This window comes from Phoca vitulina, unplaced genomic scaffold (assembly GCF_004348235.1).
Source record: "Phoca vitulina isolate PV1807 unplaced genomic scaffold, GSC_HSeal_1.0 scaffold25, whole genome shotgun sequence".
Taxonomy (NCBI): Eukaryota; Metazoa; Chordata; class Mammalia; order Carnivora; family Phocidae; genus Phoca; species Phoca vitulina.
Genome location: NW_022589728.1, coordinates 1,783,101 through 1,806,744, shown reverse-complemented (window position 1 = coordinate 1,806,744; position 23,644 = coordinate 1,783,101). Strand labels below are relative to the sequence as shown.

The 23,644-nt window shown below is 40.9% G+C and overlaps 1 protein-coding gene across 1 annotated transcript; it reads left to right on the top strand.

Annotated features, from left to right (window-relative positions):
- Positions 1 to 1,924: 1,924 nt before the first annotated feature.
- On the top strand, positions 1,925 to 11,183 carry EFCAB1 (EF-hand calcium binding domain 1). Its single transcript, XM_032421959.1, has 6 exons — positions 1,925 to 2,067; positions 6,008 to 6,166; positions 7,105 to 7,209; positions 7,900 to 8,051; positions 8,331 to 8,435; positions 10,998 to 11,183. Exons 1-6 carry the CDS (start codon positions 2,010 to 2,012, stop codon positions 11,055 to 11,057), a joined length of 639 nt encoding a protein of 212 aa, XP_032277850.1. The 5' UTR covers positions 1,925 to 2,009; the 3' UTR covers positions 11,058 to 11,183.
- The last annotated feature ends 12,461 nt before the right edge of the window (positions 11,184 to 23,644 follow it).

Genomic DNA, 23,644 nt, shown 5'->3' with positions numbered 1-23,644 from the left:
GTGAAGTAAGAACTGATTAGCTCACCTGTAAATGCTCACCAACAAGCCCCCAGTGTATGATGTCTGTAAAAACACCTGGGCATGCCCATCAGTGTGCTCCCCGCTGGTGGAGACCTGCCCTCTAACACGTGCCAGCAGGGCATCTGATCAGAACACTTAATACATGGTTTTTAACAGACCAACCAGCACAAGACGGGTGGGGCCCATGGCTTGTCTTATTTACTACTGACAGCCAATCCTCTGGCTCCTTGTCTTTTAAAACGAGTCCTGCGACGATCTCTATAAATGAAATATTTGCTACAATACTGTCATCGAACAAAAGCCACTAGAGTTTCACAGGTGAGTGTAATTAGAATATGCTATTCCTTTCCATTTGTTCTCTACAATCTGATTAGACGTGTCACAGCTGCTAGACAAGAGGACATACAGGAATACTATGTAACCAGAGTAACTGTTGCAAACTCATAATCACTATCATTTCAATTTCATATTGGTTAACTGTTCTCAGAGAATTTGCTTTAGGATTACACAGTCCCTGCCTTCACCAATCATCCTTGACTCTGGTTTCAAACAGCATACCAAACCTTCATTTGACAAACAAATGAAACAAGGAGAGAAAATCAGAGACCTTAATGCTAGAACTATTTCATTCTGGATTGTTACTCATGATTGGCAGAATTTTTCTGCTTTTAGCCTAAAAATGACCGTATGTATACTATGAAGTAATTTGTTTTCTTATTTATTTATTTATTTATTATTTATTAAAGAGAGATTGAGCACGAGTGGGGGCACGGGCAGAGGGAGAAGGACAAGCAGACTCCCTGCTGAGCCAGAAGCCGATGCAGGGCTCAATCCCAACACCCTGAGATCATGACTTGACCTGAAACCAAGAGTTGGCCCTCAACTGACTGAGCCGCCTAGGCACCCCTGAAATAATTTGTTTTCAAAGGCATTTTCTCCACTGATGTAAAACAAGTAGATAGACACACTGGAGAATACTGTAGGTTTTGTGCTCCTGGCTGAGCTAACCCATTTTATTGCTATCTTAATTCAAAGAGGGTGTCCCATATGTGGTTACGAAAAGCAGAAAGTCCTCCTACATTAAAAGACACAGAACCCATCTTTCAAATAAGTAAAAGACCAATTTTACTGGGATATTTTTCAGAAAAGCAAGGCTGGATAGTACTCCACAGACAAGTGGCAGTTGTCAACCTGTCTCTTTGGGAGGCTGTCTCTTCAACTAGCTTAACATTGCTGATGGCTTTTCCCAGATTCTACCGACAACCTCCACTTCCACTTCCAAGAACGAAGGAAGGTGAGGAGAACTATTCCAAGTTACTCTTGCTCCCAGTAGTATCTTGAAGATATCTTGTTCCAGGCTACCTCCAGGCATCATAGCAAAAACACTGACAACCAAAAGCATGGCTTAGCTTTAAGGGCAAGTTCCTCACCCTCCTGCACCCCGCAAAACAACGTCGGGATAGCACACCTGCTAATTCTTGAAGCTCCTCCAAGTTCCCCCAGATCTCCCTGAAGATGTTAAGCCTCGCTTGGTGTAAAGCTCACCATCCAAAATATTCCTCACGCAGCATGCACAACATATTTTTAGACCTTCATTCACAGTGCAGTCCATCAAAGGGGCTGTGAACCCAAAACACAGCAACAAAATTAAAACTCCGACCTCAGCAATTAGAACACAGTCGGCAACTACCCTGGCAGGGACCCTCCAAGTGGAACAGCGCACCCAGACCCAGGAGCCAATAGGTGGCTGGCCCAGGCGTTGCCATGGCCACGTTGTGTGCTAGGGCCGCGCACGCACTCCGCGCGCGCCCAGAAGCCAATCCGCAGCCGGCCGAGGCGTTGCCATGGCCACTCTGTGAGTTAGGGCCGCGCGCGCGCGCCCCGGGTTGGGGAGAGCCGGCCCAGTTGCCCCAGGCCCAGGGCAAGCAAGGGTACCGTTAGCCGCGCGCGCCTAGACACACGCCGCTGCCCAATTCCCGACCGCAGGCATGAACCGCAAGAAGCTGCAGAAGTTGACGGACACCTTAGCTAAAAATTGCAAGCACTGTAAGTAAGAATCAAGTGCTGGATGAGCAGAAGTTCCCGGAAGGGCTTGTGTTCTACCTGGTACTAGTAATGTTCGCTGCTCAGCCTGCTTCCCACCTACAGTCTGAGTGCCCCTGGAGCCCCCTTTGTGTTCCCTAAAGAGAAGTTTGGAAGGGAATCCCTGGATGGTAGTTCCTTGGGCTGGGTACCCATGCTTGCCCATGATCTTAAGGACCAGTATGCAGGTATCCAGGCATCTAGTACTACACTCCCACACATGCACTAACTTGCTTTTCAAACCCTCTTCTTAACTTACCTCTCCATTACAGAAACGTCATTTATATACTGACACGACATGTGTGGTTTTAGCCTCAGACACAGGTGTCAAGAAAACTAGCACAACCAACATACACCTGCTTTCTAGCTCTTTTTAGTGCAAATAAACTGGCAGGGTCCAATTTCTGAAAAATTACCAGGAGATCCATAAAGGGAAAATGGTTATCAATAGCTGAACATCCTTAGAAAAGATGAGTTGAAATGGCACAAAAACCTGAATCTCAGAGCAAGGAAATGTGTCTGGAGACCAAAGAGTTTCACAAAGCTAAACACGCAGTAAAGAATCTGCTCCCAACTCCAGACTTGGACTTTGCGGTTGCTGGTAGTGTTGCAAGGTAAGGAGACTTTGCAGGTCACAAAATGAGCACTTATTAAAGATACCTGCTCCAATCACACATTCTAAAACATGGTCTTAGAATTTCATAGATAACTTTAGAATTGTATTCAGACTGAAAAACAGAACTGTACTTGGGCAAGGAAGCTTAGATATGGTTTAGAATGAGAAAGATACTGTCTGATGAACAAGCTTATAAATTGTGTTGCTGATTGCAAAACTAATGGCCACTTGAAAAATAGGAGAAGCCATAATCCCAGTACCACCCCCATTGTGCAAAGGAGGAACAGGTTTATTGTAGTTCTAGAGCTTATAAGATCCAGTGCCTTCTAGTTGTATTTAGTATCTAATGTAATAAGTGGTGAGATGTGTTCCCTTAGTGAAGTGGCACTGTATATAAAAGTGATGATGTGAATAAACACCTGAAACTTCTTAGCAAAAAGCCATCCTATAATTTAAAGTATTATTGTGGTTATTATAATGTGGTGAGAGTTTGTTCTGTTGTTTTTCTCAAAATAATTCCATTTCAAGGAAAAGACCAGATCTTAAAACATCTCGTGAACATTTTGAAAAAGCAATGCAATAACTGATAGACACAATGCTGAATTTGATTTTGTCCCTGTTCAGTAAGTATGCAATGTATTGCAAACAGTCATTCTATGAACAATCAAAAGGTGAATTCATTAAAAGTTAAAGGAAAACCTGGCAGGAAAAATAGTCAACTCTTTTGATTTTTGTCCTTACATCAAATTTTTAAAGTGGGCCTTAGAAACCTTGATAATTACTAGTTAAATTCTATAGAAATAGTTACAAGTCATGGACATTATAATTAAAAACTTTTTTAAACAGAGAACCTTTCCCCCAAAGTCAAATTTCCTTTTGGTTGACAGATGATAATCCAACCAGGATGAAATGGATAAATTCTGTAGAATCAGAGAAAAAAAATGTCTTAAGTGATTGCCCAGCTGATCTACCATTCTACAGATATGATCTGTAGAACACATTTAGACCAATCCAAAAAGATGAAAATCCATTCTTAAATTTCCCTTAATTTCATTTAGCATTTTATTCTGGAATTTAAGAAATTTCAGCAAGAAAAACTTTCTTATGGCTAATCTTGGATCCTTTGGGTAATAAATTAAGGTAATATTCTCTAATTTTTATTTTAGCCAAGATGGAAAAATGGCTAATTAACAACCCCTCTGCTAACATTTCATGTACATGAACATCATTCTTTATGCAGGCTTTTCTTCTCCAACCAGTAGCAGCTCTTTTATTTTTGGAGGTTTGTGCATGTGGTTAAATATATATAACATAAAATTTGCCATTTTAAGTGTACAACTCTATGACATTAAATACATTCACATCGTTGTGCAGCCATTACCACCATCCATCTACAGAACTTTTTCATCTTTCCCAACTGAAACTGTATACATTAAACTATAACTCCTCCTTTCCCCCTTCCCAAGCCCCTGGCAACCACCATTCTAACTTTCTGTATCTGTGAATTGCACCACTCTAGGTACATCATATAAGTGAAATCATACAATATTTGTCCCTTTATATCTGACTTATTTCACTCAGCAGAATGTTTTCAAGCTTCAACCATCTTGTAGCATGAGTCAAAATTTCCTTCCTTTTCAAGGCTGAATCATATTCCATTGTATGTATACACCACATGTTATTTATCCATTCATCCGCTGATGGACACTTAGATTGCTTTCACCTTTAAGGCTATTGTGAATAACATTGCTACGAACAAGCACCTGAGTCCCTGCTTTCAATTCTTTTAAGTATATACCCAGAAGTGGAATCACTGACTTACATGTTATTTCTATGTTTAATTTTTTTTTTTTTTTTTGAAGAACTGACATGCCAATTTCTACAGCAACTAACAGCTCTTTTTAAAATTATAACCATCGGGTGCCTGGGTGGCTCAGTTGGTTAAGCGACTGCCTTCGGCTCAGGTCATGATCCTGGAGTCCCTGGATCGAGTCCCGCATTGGGCTCCCTGCTCGGCAGGGAGTCTGCTTCTCCCTCTGACCCTCCCCCCTCTCATGTGCTCTCTCTCTCATTCTCTCTCTCTCAAATAAATAAATAAAAAATCTTTAAAAAATAAAATAAAATTATAACCATTATATTCTTTTCTATTATTTAGCCAATTTTTAACTAAATCATTTATTTCCCCAAATTTTCAATGTTCTTCCAAAATTGTGGTACCCCCAAACCAGAAATCACACTCAAGCCTGTCTTGACTTGTAGATGAGGCATGATTTCTCCATTCCTATCTGCTGTCTTCCTTTATTTTATTTTTTTCTGCAATATAATCATTTTTCTTTTTTGCAATTTTTAAAATTTAGTTTATTTAAACCAAAAACCAAAACAAAACAATTCACCCTTAAATGCATGCAAATTTCATCCTTATTTTTAAAAGTACTGAACTGTAATTTTGTTTTGTTTTGAAATAAAAGCTTTCTCATCCTCCACCTATACTTCATATTTAAACTCACTTTTATGCCAGGCAATAATGCCTCCACCTATGTACCTCAAATGGAATTGGAACACAAATAATTAGCTCAGGGTTTATAAACACGCTTTATGCATTTATGTGTATGGACCAGTATACATATCTGTGTATCTATTTTAAATAAAAATTCCCTTTCTCCAAAATACTACTGAGTACTTGCTTGTTAATTTTCACATCATGTACAACAAGAACCATAATGGGTGCTGTAATATGGTTAAATGCTTCTTTATTAGAAAAAAAGGTGATTCTGATATCCAAAATCCAGCTTACTGATTTGACTAAGGCTGATGATGTGAAGTGAAAATTGTTGCCTAGTATTCAGGAGTCTGATATCTATTTCCAGGCAAAAGTTAAGTTCTAAATCTCATAAATGGCTATAATCAAAATGCTGGGGAAAAGTTACCATTCTTAAGCATTACCTTGCTTACTTTGAATTGCACCTCCACTGCCTTTAAAATTTAGCATCTGACCCCACAGTCATTTTTCAGGTAACTTAGCTAATATTCTTTTCTTCCTAAATGTGACTGAATTTAATATTCAACTCCTGTTTGGAGGGAAGGCTGTTTCTCTTATTTTAGTGGAGAATCCTCTGTAGTGGTCATCCTCTATTAAGGGTCATGAATCTTAAAACAGGATAGTCTTCTGTTGAAAACTAAATATTTGATGGCCTTGGTGTTGTCTATAAACTCATTAATGCAAAATTTAAGTTAGAAATTAAAGATTAAAATGCATTTTTGTTATATCTTAATTTTATTTTTTCACAGTTAATAAATTTGAAGTGAACTGTCTTATAAATCTTTTTTATAATTTGGTGGGAGAAGTAACAGAGCGGCAAGGTATCACCATTGGGCTAGATCGTAATGCATTTCGAAATATCCTGCATATGACATTTGGAATGACAGATGACATGATTATGGACAGAGGTAAGAAGACATTACAATATTCAAATGGGCCAGATACAGCCATAACTGGAAAAAAAAAGTTTGGAGTTTGGTCATATTCTTAATGTTCTGAATTCCCAATTTCACTTGAATATAAAAAATTAATTTGTGTATTCATAGGGAAGGGTCTTAGGGAAGGTGATTCTACCCACTCTATTCTGTGTCTTTAAGAAAAGAACAAAGCCCAGCTTGAATCATTAGGTTTTCCTTACTTTATACCCAAAAACCTAAACTATTTATATTTCTACTTAGTAAATATAATAAGTAAAAGAATAGTTTTAAAAAGACATATGAATTTCTTGGGCACCTGGGTGGCTCAGTCGGTTAAGCGACTGCCTTGGGCTCAGGTCATGATCCTGGAGTTCCGGGATCGAGTCCCGCATCAGGCTCCCTGCTCAGTAGGGAGTCTGCTTCTCCCTCTGACCTCCCCCCCATCATGCTCTCTCTCTCTCTCATTCTCTCTCTCTCAAATAAATAAATAAAATCTTTTGGAAAAAAAAAAGAACATATGAATTTCTTTATATCATCAAAAATGTTGCAATAAAAATTAAGTTATCACTTTATCAATTGTGTAATAGCATTACTTTTCTTGAGTAAGAAAAATATAAAATCACATATTTTATGTTAATACACAACACATTTAATATACCAATATATTCATATATTAATAATTATTGATTACTATATTTAGATACTCAGAATTTATTTTGTTTCCACAAAATATAAAGGGAGTGTGTGAAAGTTTAAATAAAAGAGTTTTCCAATGTTACGATGTCTTAGTTTCCTCCTTTGTCAAATGAGCATGTCGGACCATCTGATCCTGAAGTTTTGTCTACATTTTAAAAGTGGGTAGCACCAGTGTAAATATATTACTGAGAACAAAAATGCAGCACAGGTATTATGTTGTACTTCTCTCTTAGTATTCCGAGGTTTTGATAAAGACAACGATGGCTGTGTAAACGTATCAGAGTGGATTTATGGATTATCAGTATTTCTTCGAGGAACTTTGGAAGAAAAAATGAAATGTAAGATTTCAGGTTATCTTATTGCTTTATACATTAGGATTAATGTATCTAAAGAACTTACATCCTTGTCTTCCAACCTGGCCAGTAAAATAGGTTTGTCTTTCAGTTGGTTAATTTGAATCCGCATTAACCTCTTTTATGGAGCAAATTCAAGTCAATGATAAAGATTGAAAAAAATTAATACCAAGGAAGATCAAGAGATTCTGAGGAGTAATTCATGCCAAGCAAGACTGCATAAGCACGTACTACACATGCTAACTATGTACATATGCATTTATGTATTAAGGTATTAAATATTTTTCATATTTCGTTACCTGGATTGTTAACCATAAAAGTAGAGAACATTGATAAGAGTGTTCTGATTCTTGGTTAACTCTTAATTCATTCTGGCGAACTCTGTTTAAGGATTATATTTGTCAGTTTTCCAAGAATTTCAAGATGAAATGGTCAAATCATTGTTCCTTGGCATGCTTATTTATAGCTGAGTGAGTGTAAGGAGCCATTTTCTAAGGGTTGTTGACCATATCCAGCAAGTGTACATTAAGCATTTACTATGGAAATTAGATTGCACTAAGTCCTGCAGGGTTGACATGAACATCCACAATACAGACCTTGGCCTTGAACGTTTTATCAGAGCAAATGTTCCCTTAATCATAGTATCAAATTCATAATTGGTTATTTTTTTAAAAGATTGCTTTGAAGTGTTTGATTTGAATGGTGATGGATTCATTTCAAAGGAGGAAATGTTCCATATGTTGAAGAACAGCCTTCTCAAACAGCCATCTGAAGAAGACCCTGATGAAGGAATTAAAGATTTGGTTGAAATAACACTTAAAAAAATGGTAAATATGGGAAATTTAGGGTTTTATATTGAAATTTACAGGCCAGAATGGGATAGAAATAAGAATTAAAATTATATAACTATCAGTTTCTTGCTTGGTAAAATAAAACATTTGTATTGTGCTTTTTAATTATAATATTAAAAGTTCTTTTCTGTTTCATTATTTAGTCTCTCATTTTTCCAACACCTTTCTTCTATCAATGTCTGACCATGAAAAGACAGTTTGTGTTTGTGATAAATATTATACATGTTGACTGATGCATGGCTGGTCACCCCCTAGGACCATGACCATGATGGGAAGCTGTCTTTCACAGACTATGAACAAGCTGTGAGAGAAGAGACCCTTCTACTGGAAGCTTTTGGACCATGTCTTCCTGATCCAAAGGTAATGATATTACTTTCACTGAACAGTGACCAATATATAATGTAGGATCAACAACTCAGGACTTCTTGGTTTGGTGAGTGAAGGATCAGATGAATTACATTCACCCACAGAGAATAGCTTCTAAGCAGAGAAAGCCAACTGAAGAAGAACCTGCTGGTTCATTTCATAGTACTGCTGTAGCCTAATGGTATTTTTTCCCATTCATTAACTCATTCATTCATGTAAGAAACAATTATTAAAGCATAATGTGTTCCTGGGGCACCTGGGTGGCTCAGTCATTAAGCGTCTGCCTTCGGCTCAGGTCATGATCCCAGGGTCCTGGGATCGAGCCCCGCATCCGCTCCCTGCTCCGAGGGAAGCCTGCTTCTCCCTCTCCCACTCCTCCTGCTTGTGTTCCCTCTCTCACTGTGTCTCTCTCTGTCAAATAAATAAAATTAAAAAAAAAAAAAAAAAAAGCATAATGTGTTCCAGAAACACAGATGAAAGGCTCCATGTCTGCATTCAAGGGCTAATATTTTCCTGGGAAAAGCCAATGTGAAAATAATTACACAACAGTGTGATAAGTATTACTATAATATGAATTGTTCGGTGCTTCATCTATGCCAGGCAATGTCTTAAGCACTGCCCCATATTACTTCATTTAATCCCCCTAACAATCCTCTGAAAGATATAGTATTATTAATCCTCATAGATGAGGAAACTGAGGCTCAGAGAGTTTAGGCAAGTTGTCCAAGTCCAGTCACCAATTATGGAGTACCCTGCATGCCCTGGTGCTCAAGTCCATAGAGATATGTGTAGTAGAGTGTTGCAGTAGTCGAGGGCATCTAATCCAGCTGTATAGAATCACTGGTGAATAGCTGATGGGGCAAGGAAGGCTTACCTGGGTTGTTAGGCCATAATAGTTAGCCAGGTCAAAATGGAGAAGAGCAATCTAAGCAAGGGAATGGTATATGCATGAGGGTGGGGAGGGGAAAGAGAAATAAATCCTATATTAGAAGAGCGTTTAGTGTGGTATGAGACTGATGTTGAGGCTGGACATGCATAGCAGAGCCAAGTCCAATGGAGCTTGGAGCTTGGATTTTGTCTTGAAGCTCATGAGGCTTAATTGGAAGATTTTAAGCCAGTGGAGTGATGTGATATATAAATATTACCATATCCACCTTCCCAATCTCTAGTCGATATCTCCAGCTGCCTACTCAACACGTCAGTAGATAATCTCAGTAAACTCTTGCTCTTCCCCTAAAAATCACTCCCCACCATCTTCCCTGCCTCAACAAATGACACCCCTATACACTCAGTTTTAGTCAGAAACCTAAGTCACCATTAATTTCCCTCTTAGAGCACTATCATCTACTACTTCAAAATATGTCCTTGAATATAACCTCTTTTCCACATGTCTGTGACTGCCAAACTAAATCAAGCTGCCACCCAGTCACCCAGCCTAGATCATTAGCTTTCTTGCTTCTACAGTTGTCCCCTACTGACTAATCTCCGCAACATCCAGTATATTTGGAAACACAGATGCTGTCATGCCCCTCCCTTGCCTAAAACTCCCAGTGTGTCTGAAGTCTATTCAGTGGGCCTCCTTTTCTCTCTCCAACCATGGTCTCCTGCTGCCTTCCCAATGGAGTGCTCCTGCCCCAGAGCCATTCCAGCCACCTCGCTGTTCTCCCTAGGTGCCTTTGCATTTACGGTAGCCTCTAAGCATCCTGTCCCCAGACCTTCACGTGCTTCAGACCCTCACTCCATTCAGTCTCTGTGCAGATGCCATCCACCATCTTAACTATTCCTCTCCCTCCACTCCTCACCACTGCCTCTTTTTTTCTTCATAGTTCTTATCATTACATAGGATATATTTACTCATTTACTTATTGTCTGTCTCAACACATAGATGGGAAAGAATGAAAAGGAAAAGGAAGGAAGGAAAGAAAGAAGAGAACTTACCTTAATCCCACACCTACTTCTATTTCCTGTCCAATGGCTTTCTTTTTCACAGTCAAATGTCATGAGAGAATTGTGTATATTTGTGACCTACACTACCATGGCTTCTTCAGCATATTCCTGAAATAGCTCTTGCTAAGGTCACCACACTCTACTTGTTAATAAATCCCAAGAGTAGGCTTCTTGTCTTGCTGGACTACATCTCTTCCCCACCCCAGCTCTCAGCTGCTTCTCGGCTTCAGGAAGCACCTCCACTCCAGGTGTAGCCTGGCTGTGACATCACCTGGCCTCCTGAAATCCAGAGCCCTGGTGTGTTTACCCTATCACACCCTCCCTGCGGTGAATTAAGCTTAGTTTCTGTCCATCCAGCCACAAGGCTGGAGGCTCCTAGAAAGCTGTGTCATGTGCTCTTGTTCATCTTTGTGGCCCCAGACTAAGTGTCATATTGGAACATAGCACTGTCACCACCTGTGAGTGGAAAATGAATGAGTGTCACAAATTCTTTGTCCCCACTCTTCTTCAGTTATCTTGTGGCTCTTCAAACATAAAGGAGACATACAGAACATTTTGTTTTTCTTACCTTTTTTGGAAGTCTGACTAATTTGAGCACGTTTTTTACAGAGTCATATGGAATTTGAAGCCCAAGTATTTAAAGATCCGAATGAATTCAATGATATATGAATACCTAAATGTCTGTGTTGTCTCAAGTGAGTAAAAAAAAAGGCGCATACGTATTGTTTATTTTTTCTACTTAGCTCAGAGAGGTAATGTTGAATTGTGTCTTTGGGGTGGGGAATGGGGCTCACCAACATGTATCGTTCAACTTTGGTGCAAGATGCAAGCGAAATAAATGGAAGACAGGAAGTCCCTTATTAAATGTTGGGTTTGGCAAGACAAGTTCACATTGCCAGATATTTTATCACATAAACTATCTGTTGAAGCATATAACTATCATAAAACATTTGTATTAATGAAATGAGTAGAGAGATTACATAAGGATGAATTATTGAGGCAAATATTCTTCATGTCAGGAAACGCTGGGTATACATTTAAAAATCAGTGAAATACGCAAACAATGAATCATGGACCACTACATCAAAAACTAATGATGTAATGTATGGTGATTAACATAACATAATAAAAAAAATAATCCTAAAAAATAAATAAATAAATAAAAATCAGTGAAACTACTGAATTTCCTTTGGAGCAGTAAATAATGAAGACAGCATCTAAAAAAGAATAACAGTAGCATTTAGCATTTAAATACCACTCTGCTAGGCATTGAGGGACATTCAGAGAGCTGAAAGCAACATGTACCTACTTCAATATAATGCATATTATTGTTTGAGGCTTTGCCAGAATAATCTGCATAGACAGTAAGCATCTGAGTGACCTCGTGGCACAATGGTAGCGCGTCTGACCCCAGACAGTAAGCATCTGAGGGCAGGGGTCCCTGCACCCATCTTTATGTCTGTCACAGCATTTAGCACAGTCCTCTGCACAGAATGGGCCCCCAGTAAACATTGTGGATAGAAAAGTACAAAGTGCTACCAAATAAATCCAAATTCTTGGTGAGCAGAGAGGAAGGAAAGTGCTGTTTTGTACATAATGGATGATGTGGCCGCAGCTTTCAGTCTATCTCTGGAGTCGCTCTGATGCTCTCCACCCCACTGCTGTTGGCTGCAAAACCCCCTGTCTTCCCCGACTCCCTCTGTCTCTCCACCTCAGCCCCACCCCTTGTCCCCATCCCCCTGACTGGGTGCACCTCAGCGTCATCTCCCACCTCTTGGAATCCCCTCATGTACCCCTTAACAGGAAGCACATCACATCGTGTCCCAACAGCAGTGAAGTCCTGAAGACAGAACCGCTTCCTCTCTGCCTCCTACCATCCAGCAGGTGCCTATAGGCATTGGATGCAGCATGAGAAAGATGGGACCTACTTGGGTTCCTATAGCTACTGTTTACCCCTTTCTTAAATGCATGCAAGCAGCTAAGAGAAGTATTATGCACATGCCCTCTCTGTCCATATGTAAACATTCAGAGGCTGCTTGGGATATTAAATCCCTTTTGTTACTACATATGTGTCAAGTTTAAGCAAAAGAGTACCTTGTATAAAAAAATGGACTGTTACAAATAAATGTAATAAGTGATCCCATGAAATAAAAAGTATTTTACTGTCTAAGTATTTTCTTAAAATTGTAGATTCTTATGTAGATGGAGTTTGACACAATTTTTCTGTCTTGAGTAGGTATAAATAGTGAAACACAATGCTTTTAATTTTTAAAATTTATATTTTTCTGATTACAAATAATAGAGGTCCACTGAAGACTTAGAAGTTTAGGAAATTAAAAACTAAAATTTAAATATTCATCAATATTCTGGTATAGATCCTTTCAGGCTTTCTTAAGGCATTTGTAAGTATAGCTATATTTTTGCACAGAGTATACCTATATTCTTTTTTAGATGATCATATTGAAAATGCTCTTTTGTAAGGCTCTTTTTATGGACTGCTATCTCACGGCATTTTCTCAGGTCACTTAATATTTGTCTCCAGCCTGACCGGCAATGGCAAGCTGGTGTTCCATCACAGCAGACCTTAGTAAAGCACTTCCCTGCCATTGACATTTCAGTTGTTCCCACATTTCTTTTACAAATAATTCCCAAGGGAACTGTCCTTGTAGATAAATCTTCTCATGTTCATCATTGCTTGCTTAATCTGGGTAAGTTTTTAAAAATGAGTGTTTGGTTAGAGGCCCACCTTTGAGGTTTCTAGCACATGTTGCCAGATTGCCCTCCAGGAAGGCCTGCTGGGCCTGGTGCATGGGATGCTGATTCCCCCTTCCCTGTGGTGCACATTCTTTTCACCTCTTTGCTGATGTCGTGGACCATAATTGACCATGGTTTTAATTTATCATTTAAAGAACTAATCTTATACATCTCTACCTAAACTTTTTTATTGTAGATTGTGTAAAAATTGACTTCCGTGTGAATAACGCTATTTTATTACTTGACATTATTTAAAACTAAAAAGCCTTTTTAGAAAAGTCTAAATAATTTTAGTGAAAATTAAGATGGTGTTGGTACAGACTCATGAGCTCTGTTCAAGAGCGTCCCCATACATTATAGAACACACTTCCTCATTATATCTGCCCAAATCATTTCCTTCTGTGACTATATCTGGATTTCCAGATTCTCTTAATTTTACTACCATAGCAACTCATTAATGATTTTAACACTGAAAATTCTCTCAACTTAATAGCAGGGTCATCCAAGTACACAGAGAACCTTTGAGGAAAAGCCCTCTTTCCTCTCACTCTGAGCTCCGTGTCCGGCTCTGAGCCTTGCCTGCCTGCTGCTAGCCTGCCCTGACTCCAGGCCCCAGGTACAGCCAGCCTTGCTCAGCCCCATCTTTGCCTGCCTCTGGGTGGCTGGGTTAGGACTACGGATGAGCAGTTATAATTTGGAGGGCTGACTACAGCCTTTCTCTCAACTGGGTCCTCAAAGCGTTGGCTTCCCCTTCTCCCAGTGCCCTGGGAGGACCAGCAGAAAGCCAACCAGGACCCTCTGGGAGAGGTACACATTGCTTTGCTCACAGCATGGAGAGAGTCTGTCTGGGAAACAAGTACATTTTTTAAACTACAGGATTTAAAAACTACCACTGAAAACTGGTAGTCCTACATTCTTAACCTGCAAATATCTTTGTGTACAAGATTGCACTTGTTAAGAAGCCAAGCCTGCAATTGCTTGCATCATAAAGTCATCCAAAACATTCACCAAGTTCCCACTTTGTGCTAAACCATGGGGGTGAATATAGTCTAAGTCAGTTGCCCTGCTCTCACCTCACTTGTGTTGTAAAATGAGGACTCTATGCCATGTGACAACTGTGTCATCACCTTTACTATTTGGATGCAGTTACAGTCCCTCTCCTGGCTTCTAGCCCCCCCAAAATAGTTATATCATTTTTAATTAAAGGAGATTTTAGGGGGGGTCTTGAAGATTTTATTTATTTATTTGACAGAGAGAGAGACAGGAAGAGAGGGAACACAAGCAGGGGGAGTGGGAGAAGGAGAAGCAAGCTTCCCGCTGAGCAGGAAGCCCCAGGGCTCCATCCCAGGACCTTGGGATCTGACCTGAGCCGAAGGCAGATGCTCAACGACTGAGCCACCCAGGTGCCCCTAAAGGAGATTGTTAAAGGGAATTAAAATCAAATATACTTTGAAATTGTGGAGACAGCCATGTCTGGGAAAGGCTACTCTGAGCCGCTCCTTGGATTGTGCATTTTCACTGACTGTATTTTATCTGTGTCCATTTCCTCACAGAATCACCCCCAGCTCTTCCACAGTCATCCAGAGCTGATGGTAATTCTCACCTAGTGTGGCCAAGAAAGGATGGCAACTGCATTTGACATGGAGAGATTATTATAAACGATCCATAATAAAATAGAAATTTAACCTATGCATATGTTAATTACAATTTGGCGAATCTTGAGGATTGGCTGGTAATATTTCAAAAAGAGGGAGAAGTGATATATTTATCTTTTCTGATTCAGTGACCTTGTTCTCTGTTAGAATGAAGCAGATGATCTCTTCAAATGTTTTCCGGTCTCAGTTACCATTGAAGGAGGGGCCAACCTAAATACATACCAAGCAAATCAATGTCCCTTTCTCATGAGGTCTCTCAAGGAAACTTGCTCAGTTTTGAAGGGGAGCAAAAAGGGAAGGAAGTCTTAGGAATGAACTATCCTGCATGAAACAAAGCATGCTTCCACATTTGAAATGTCTTTATCAGAGAGCCATTAACCTGAACAGTGGTTAACTGCTCACAGTTCCATCGTTGGTAATTTGTGGCTTTCTGTGTACCTCCTGCCTCTTACCTAATCCGTCAAGAAAATATTCCTCCCCCTAAGACACACATCCTCTTGTTTATTTTCACCTCCCTCCTGCCTGTTGAGCTCTACACTACCCCTATTATGTGGCCCCAGCCAGACTCACAGAGAGTTCCCTGGGTGAGAAGCTTGTCAACTTAAAGGCATTTGAATAAATTGGGTGAAATACAGACTGTCCTCCCTTTAACCTGAGGTGCGCCTTCCTGTCTCCTGTCCCCATCTCCAAAGGCAGCCCAGAGGTGGGCAACAGTGAGCCTGAAGATGGAGAATGGCATGGAAGGAAGCAGAGGAATTTACAAGTTCTCCTGCAAGAGACATTTAGAGCTAGTGTCACTACCTCCCTGTAGGAGTGATTAGCTCCAAAGCCCAGGGCAGTCCAGGAGAGTAATTAAAACCATTTGGTCAAGTCCTCCTTAATGACTCCTTCAGAAATACAAGAGAGTCAGAAAGGGGGATAAAACCATCCCCACAATCTCAATAATACATTATACAAAAATCCAGTGAGCACTTTTGTTCCAGGTGTTATGCTAAGTCCTTAACATTCTTATCTTACTCATTTCTCACAACTATCCTAAGAGGTAAACATAAACATTACTTATTGTCTTCATCCTACAGATGGAGAAAATTGGAGTTTAAGAAAATCAAGAAACTCCTTCAGTGTCCTAACCTAGTCAAGAACAAAGCCAAGATTCAGACCTCATCTAGTTCTAACATTGAAGACCTTTCTCTAAAGCAATATGTGTTCTTCTTGCCATACATACTCCTGAGGTTTGAAATTACTGAGCACCCCTGTTTCCTGAATAATCCTCAAATTGCTCCTTCAAGGCTCCCTAGAGGTGCTTGGTACTTGGCATGCTAGTGAGTGAGACTGTTGATAACTCTCTCCAAGGGCACTGTTCTCATCTGAAACACCTTGGAGTTTTCTTTCTTTAGTTGAAGTTTCTAATTTGAATGTGAATGTGCCCACATTTGGAACCAATAGGAATCTAGACACTGGGCTGGGACCTTGCCTTGTCAAGAGTCCACATGTGGTGAATGGGTTCATGAATTGTGGCCAAGCTGTTAGACTCTGTGGCTCGATGGTCAGCACAGGGTTAGAAGTGAGATGAGGGTCAACCAACCATGGAAGGAGAAAACAGAGGCTAAGACCATTGCTGGTTTGCGAGGAGAAGGACAGAAGTCCTTCAGAAAGGAGAGGGAATGGCTGGACTCCTCAAATGGAGAATGTATCTTGGGCCATCTTGGGTGGTATCAAAGAAAGAGGTCTAACTGAAGAAGATGCCAATGATGAGAGGCCATGATTAGTGGTGAACACCAGCAATGATGATGTGGCCCTTCTTGGGTGCCAGTAACTGGCCCAAGGTTGCTAGTCAAGGCGTAGCTGAATTTGTAGCCTAGCCCAGACCCTGTTCTAGCTCCGACTGCCTCTAATTGTCAAAAAGTATCATATGACCTTGCAGGGGTCACACAAACTTTAAAAATCTAATAGAAGTGAGATGACAGACTGCTGTGTATTTTGGTGGGGACGTTGTATCTGTCATCGAAACTGAAGATACTGAGAAAGGAAATGTTAATAATTAAACTGGGACAATGTAATCCCAGGTAAAGTGGAATATATGGCCACCCAAGTATAAGCTATAGACTAATCAAATTACATTTGATATAAAATGGGAATAATACCTACTTTCTGTGTCTCAATCACACAGGGTTTTATAAGAATTGAATGAGATAATGTCTATGACATCATTTTGTAAATTGTGAAGTATGATACAAATACATAGATTGATATAGGTATGCACTAGACAGTGGAATCTGTGCCCTGTCTTGGAGCATGCTTGTGTTCTCAGCAGGAGCTCATATATAATGATTCAATAAGAAGAGCAACAACCTGGAAATGAGATACATTTGATTAAATGTGTGACATTTCTTAAGCTACTTAGCCGGTGAAAGAAAGTTGAATGATATCTTTAAAAATATCTTTAGTAATCTAATGTATTTGCAGAAATGAATCTCATGAAACTAGCATAAAACTTCAGTGTAAACAACACTAGAATTTTCATGACTGGAGTTAGTATTAGTGAAATTACGTTTCCTATTAACACACACACACACACACCTCTCTCATAACAAACTCACAGACATACACATGGTAGTTTATTCCTCTTAACAGACACATTAGAGTGTCTTGAATTTCTCTCTCCTGTCAAGATACTACTAATTTCTAAAGCAATCAGTAACATACTGTTAATGACTACAGTCCTGATTAACTACATTCAAGACCTGATGTGTTTGTTATGCTGGCTCTAAGGTACTAAAATATTAAAGAGAAATTAATAAGATGCATGGTTTGTATGAAAGAACAGAAGTCAGAAATCCATCCAAGTTATGGGAGCTTCAACTAGCTAAATTCACACCTTGGTCTACTTGCTATATTCTTAAATTGGATAGTGTAAATTTGACTAAGGACAAGACAGACTGCTGGCCTCCTTGAATTTCTAAATATTATTTGGTACCGTATTTTGATTCATGCACGTGCAGAAAAGAATATAGCAGCCCTAGGAATTATAGTCAAATTATTAACTAAGAAGTGGGTGCACCCTCCTTATTTCCAAGGACCCTGAAAATCATCATGTTTGGATTTATTCATGATATGTGCATGGCAGTACACCCAATATCTGCAGACCATATACTAGGCAACAAAAGGGAGATGGAAAAAAGGGTATTGTCCCTGTTCTCAAGTAACAAACCATCTAGGAAATCAGACTTGCTGTTGTCTTGGAAAAGAGAAGATTGAGGAGAAAAAAGGAAGAAAAGAGGATGAGGAGGTGGAAAAATAAAATGAACTGAATAAGAGCAAAAGTTTTTATGGCATGATTTTCTTTAAAGAAAACAGAGAGGTAAGCAGGAGAGTTAAGGGGGTTGGTGCCTGTCTCTGTTTTTAATAGCCATGTTATTACAGAAAATCAAAAGTCGGAGAGAAGAGGGACGGCCTCCCTCACTGAGTGTGTTGAGAAGTCAGTGGAGTGGAGGGGCAATCATCGGGGCCGAGCAGGATGTGGAGCAGGCCAGGGCCTGCACGCCCAGCACGAGGTATGTGACTGAAAGGCAGGGAGCTAGCCCGCGGCAGGTGCAGCGCAGCCAGTGCCCGTCGGCCCCAGGAAAGGAAAACCTGCAGGTGCAGTTGGGACATGCCCTGAGCCTCCAAAGCCACGCGTTTTTCTGAATAGCTGTCCTATCTTCATTGTCTGCCTGCAAGATTATGGTTTGCAGTAGGAGGGGACGGGAGGGAGGGAGTGGTTTGGTGGAGTCTCCAGCTCTGGCGGCTTTGATGACACACACAGGCTGCTCCAGAAATGAGGTGCAGTTGGAAGAGGCTGAGACTGTGCRAGGGGAGTGTTGGTGGTGGAGACTTGTCCTGCCAGCCGCAGGCAGCCCCTGGTCCTCCTGGGAGGGCTCTCCTTTCTCCAGAGGCTGTGATGGACACAGAGTTTGCTGGCCCCCACTCAGCACCTATCCTCCTGTCCTCCACACGGAGCATCTTTTTCCTTCCTCCTTCAGCCATCCTTGGGCTGAGTGACTACCTTAGCACTCCAGAACTCGGTGCTCGAAAGCCCCAGAACTTCCAAATACCACCTGGATTCTCTCTGCACACCCCAGGAACCCACACAGTGTCATCCCACTGTTGGGACTCAGTGTCCCTTGTTCAAGGACCTTAGTCTCTCTGGGAGGGCTCTCTTCTATCCTGATGTCTACATGACACTGCAAACTTTGACTGGGACCCCTGCTCTTAACACACAGTTTCATTTGGCTCTCTGCTTCTCCAAAAGGCTTTGATCCTTAGACAGAGACAGTGTTTAATATTTCTATCAGTAATTTTGTGAGTAAATGGAAGATGCTGAATTAAGTTAAGCTACCTAAATCTTAGAAGGTAAATGTAAAGTTCGATAGCATCATCATCACTATTTAATCTCTTAAACCACCTCAGTACTGTGAAAGGGAAGATCAGGCTTATGACCTCAGCCCTCAGAAGGGAGGCCCAGCGTGGCCCCCCCATGGTGTGGCTGCCAGTGAAGGCTTCAAGTCACCCTGCTGTCACTCTTTGCTCTTTTTTTTTTCTATTTACTTGTTTCGTTGGGTTTTTCCTTCTACCAGAATGTAAATCCATGAATGCATAGACCTTGCCAGTCTTACGGTTGTCTTCCCTGACCCCACACATAGATAGTAGGCACTCAATAAATATTTGCTGAGTGACTGAACCCCAAAACAGGTGCTACTGAAAACCTTTTTTTGTACTGGATCTCAACAGAGTTTGTGTGCTCAGGGTAACATTGTCTTTTGAGGAAGTTGATACGACACTATTATGTGCTCCACAATACAAAGTGAGGGGTTGAACTGGCATTCCTCGGTCCAAAGAAGCCCTGAGGGCCTATGATTTATTGCATGAAATCCTGAGCAGGAGGCAGTGTTTTTATGCTACCCATAACTGCATGGGCTTCAGTAGCATCCTGTTCATTTGGTCAGCAAACAAAATTGAAAATGGCCCCTTACAGAACAAAATGAGTTAACCAGGGACATTCACATCCCTGGGAAAGTTACTGGGTAAGTATTTCTCTGCCTGGAGAAGAGTAAGAGCTGAGTCGAAGCCTTTACTGGAACTCCACACAAGGAAGTTTATTAAATGGAATATATCTTTCAAATAGTGAAATGAAAGTAAATAGACTCTAACTGATGTATATAATAAATTTGGTTTGACATAAATAAATGTTATTCTATTGACATGGCTACAATAAGCTGTGACAATCTGCTAAGGAACAAATATCATTGTGAAACTTAAAAGTTGGATTGTCAGATATTGTATGATTGCTAAGACGAGCTTCTGCAGGGAGCTAACTGATTGCTCCCAGGGGATGATGACTTTACTGATGTTCCAAGCCCTGGGTAGAGTTATAATGTCAAGGGTTTCAAATCTTATGGTTTTTAGTGCATGGCTAGCCACAAAATCTTAACTTTTAAAAGAAGGGAATGGGGGACCCTGGGTGGCTCAGTCATTAAGCATCTGCCTTCGGCTCAGGTCATGATCCCAGAGTCCTGGGATGGAGCCCCACATCGGGCTCTCTGCTCAGCGGGAAGCCTGCTTCTCCCTCTCCCACTCCCCCTGCTTGTGTTCCCTCTCTCGCTGTGTCTCTCTCTGTCAAATAAATAAATAAAATCTTAAAAAAAAAAGGAATGTGTAGGTCAACAGGATTGGTGGTTTTACGGTAAATGTTACACTGAGTGAGAAAAATCTTCCTTTCTTAGCAGATACCTGTTGCATTTCAGAAGTGGGTGATGTCTGAGCCAGCTAGGAAAAGGTGTGAGGGCAGTTTGGTGCTTCTGAAAGGTTGCCTGATTCTCCATGTGTCCTGGAGTGCTTTAGTAAGACAGCAGACTTTGAGTTCTTTCAGGCTGCATTTGCCATGATGCTCATGTAGCTGGCCCACCACAGTCCTGTCACCTACACCTCTTCTTCAGAAATGGCCTTGCTTCTACCTCCTCTTGCCTGACAAACTCCACTCTCCCTTCATTTCAAATTTCACCTCTACTATGAACTGTCCTGGTCTCTGCCAAGAGGCCTGCACCCCTGCCCCCCCACCACCACCACAGAGCCTGTGGTGCAGACCTCTCTTGAGGCATCATATAGCATTGCACTCGTTTATCAACTTTGATTTCACACAGGCCAGTGCCTTCATGTGACGTATGATAATTCTCCATTAAAGTGACATATATGTGAAGAGTGTTCTCAGACCAAATTCATCAACTCTAGAGAGCTCTGAAATTTCCCCAAACATACTCAGAATTCAGATCTGCTACCCTCGTGAATGACAAAGGTCTGTGTGACTATCCATCCTATACTAGCTTCAGGGTACATGGCCCTCTCAACAAGTGAGCCACACCACCGACCTGACCATCACTGGACTACATTCTCCTCTAAAAACTCCATCTCGATTATTCTTAATTTTGAACATGATCTGCTAAATTCCTACCTCTCAAACTGTAGGATCATTTCACTTTAACCCCCATATCATAGATACCTCCATCATTTCATCCCTACACCTTCTCCCAAATTACCAACTTGCACGGACCTTACTTTATTTTCTCTTCCTGACATCCCTTGTCCCTTTATCTCCATCAGAAGAACTCCTTCACATGCACAAGACTTGCTTCTGACCTTGTCTCTGTCAAGAAACTGTCCCTGGTGGCCCTTGGTGAGATTTTACCACACCTTGCTAACACCCCATACTGCAGTCAACCACTTACCGTACAACTTCCTGCTAGTGTACTTTCATATTCTACAAAAGATAAGCTCCTCAAGGGATAAAATGTGCCTCATTTATCTGCAATTCCATGTAAGCATATGACTCATTAATATCTCACCTGTGTGAGGGCTCTATATGTTCACCTGGGTAGCATCCATAAAGCTGAAGGATTTGCAGAAGATAGAAAAGTGCCTGGATCCTCTTAGAGCACTCCAGGAGTACTGTAAGATCTAAGGAAAACAAAACCTATTCATGTCCTTCTCTATGGGCTTAAAATTCCAAATGGGAGAACAAAACACTTCTTCATTCAGGAGCTAACATATGTAAAGAATTTTACCTCCCATTTCCCCTTTCACCCATAATGCAATGCAGCCACGAGCTCCTTGAAGATTTCTCTCTGCCTCAGGTTAATCTTGGGTTTTCCTACAACTGACAGTCATAATGAGTGCTCATCACATGTACTGTGGGTATAAACCACATATGAAAGCGATATGTGGCTGGGTATCTTGGGGCAAATTCCAAAATATGATTAGCATCAGTACATCAATGACTTATCTTGTGAGCCTATCTTTCTCTGTCAACTAAGAGGCGATTCATCCTTGATGGTGTAGGTCAAATTCTACTCCCATAGCACATCTCCAACCCTAGCTTCATCAACAAATAGCAAAAATTGAAAATAAGAAAGGTGTACAGGAATTCCCTTCTCTGTCCTATGAATTCCTGACACCACCTTTGTCTTTACCACCAAATGGCAGAGTTGGGTAGATTTAAGGGTCTTGAGAGATGTCTTCACCACTGCCTCCATACATTTTCATATTTCAGCATCACCTGGCACATTGCCTTCCATGTTACAGGTGTTCCATAAATGTTGATCAGTTGATTAATGAAAAGAACACACTGATCACTGATCTGAAGGGAACATCTCCCAGGAAACTGAAGACCAGAGTTTCTCATAAACAAGACTGTCATTCTTTAGAGTTACCTTGGCCACCAAAAAAAACAAGACCTATTTCCCAAATGTATTCATTGAAGAGCCACATCCTGAGTCAAATGGTTGGCAGGGCTGGTTAAATAGTATCCATGCCCTAACCCAGGTAGCTGCAGGATCTTTATTATTTGTGTGGTATTTTTTACTTTGCAAATCACTTTTATGTCTATGACTTCATTTGATCTTTACAATGTCCTGGAAGTGGCTGGGGCAGATGTTATGATTAATGCATGAATAAACTGAGGCACAGAGAGGTCAGCTTGAGCTCCAAAGTCTGCATAAGAGAAATGACTATGCACATGATAGCAAATGCTAGTGCAAAGAACCCCAGCAGCTTAGTAAGACAAACAAAGTCCATGTGCAGTTGAGTCCAAGAAGGAATGAATGCAAAAGCAGAGGTCTGACTAAAGTGTAATGGAACACAGAGGAAGATCCAAAGACCAAACTCCCAGACATGCACTCTCAACACTAAGAGAGGTCCTCAGCCAGTGGGGGTCCGCATCCATGGGACCTGAGCGAGCACTCCAGCACACAGACCTTCCCAAATGCTGCAGGTTCTGAAGGATGAAAGGGGCTTTGAATATGTGCACCACAATAATTATGTTTGTTTTAATGAAGCAATGCATGCTTCTGTTGTGCTATGGTGCAAAGGCCTAATTATTCAAACGCAGCCATTAGTTCCCACACAACAGAGATGACAGCAGATGTTATAAAGATAACATCTCTTGGCCATCTGCCCACCAAGCCCGGCCACGAGGACACTTCAAAAGCAACAGCAGCTCCTGCCAGGAGCATCCCACCTCATGTCAAAGACATGTCCCTCCCCCAGCTCTCAGGTAGAGAAGGTGGCATCTGGGCCTGGTTAGCACAGAGCGATCTGGGACACCTGGAGCCCTCTGTCCTACTGGCTGTTTTCACCCAGGCAAGCAGCTCCCATCAGGACACAGAGCCTGTGTCAGGAACTCGTTTCAAACCTACAAGGCTGAAAGGAAATCATTCATTTGACTGGAGAACAAGATGTGCCCAGAAACCCGTCCAACTTCTTGCTGCCACCACCAGGAAAAAATATATATATAACTAGCTGAATTTGTGTGGTATA

What these genes read in the sequence shown, in the direction of transcription:
- EFCAB1 (XM_032421959.1), top strand. Translation starts at nt 2,010, where the DNA reads ATGAACCGCAAGAAGCTGCAGAAGTTGACGGACACCTTAGCTAAAAAT. An exon ending in AGCTAAAAATTGCAAGCACT is followed by an intron (nt 2,068 to 6,007) that starts GTAAGTAAGAAT and finishes ATTTTTTCACAG; the next exon opens with TTAATAAATTTGAAGTGAAC. An exon ending in TGACATGATTATGGACAGAG is followed by an intron (nt 6,167 to 7,104) that starts GTAAGAAGACAT and finishes CTTCTCTCTTAG; the next exon opens with TATTCCGAGGTTTTGATAAA.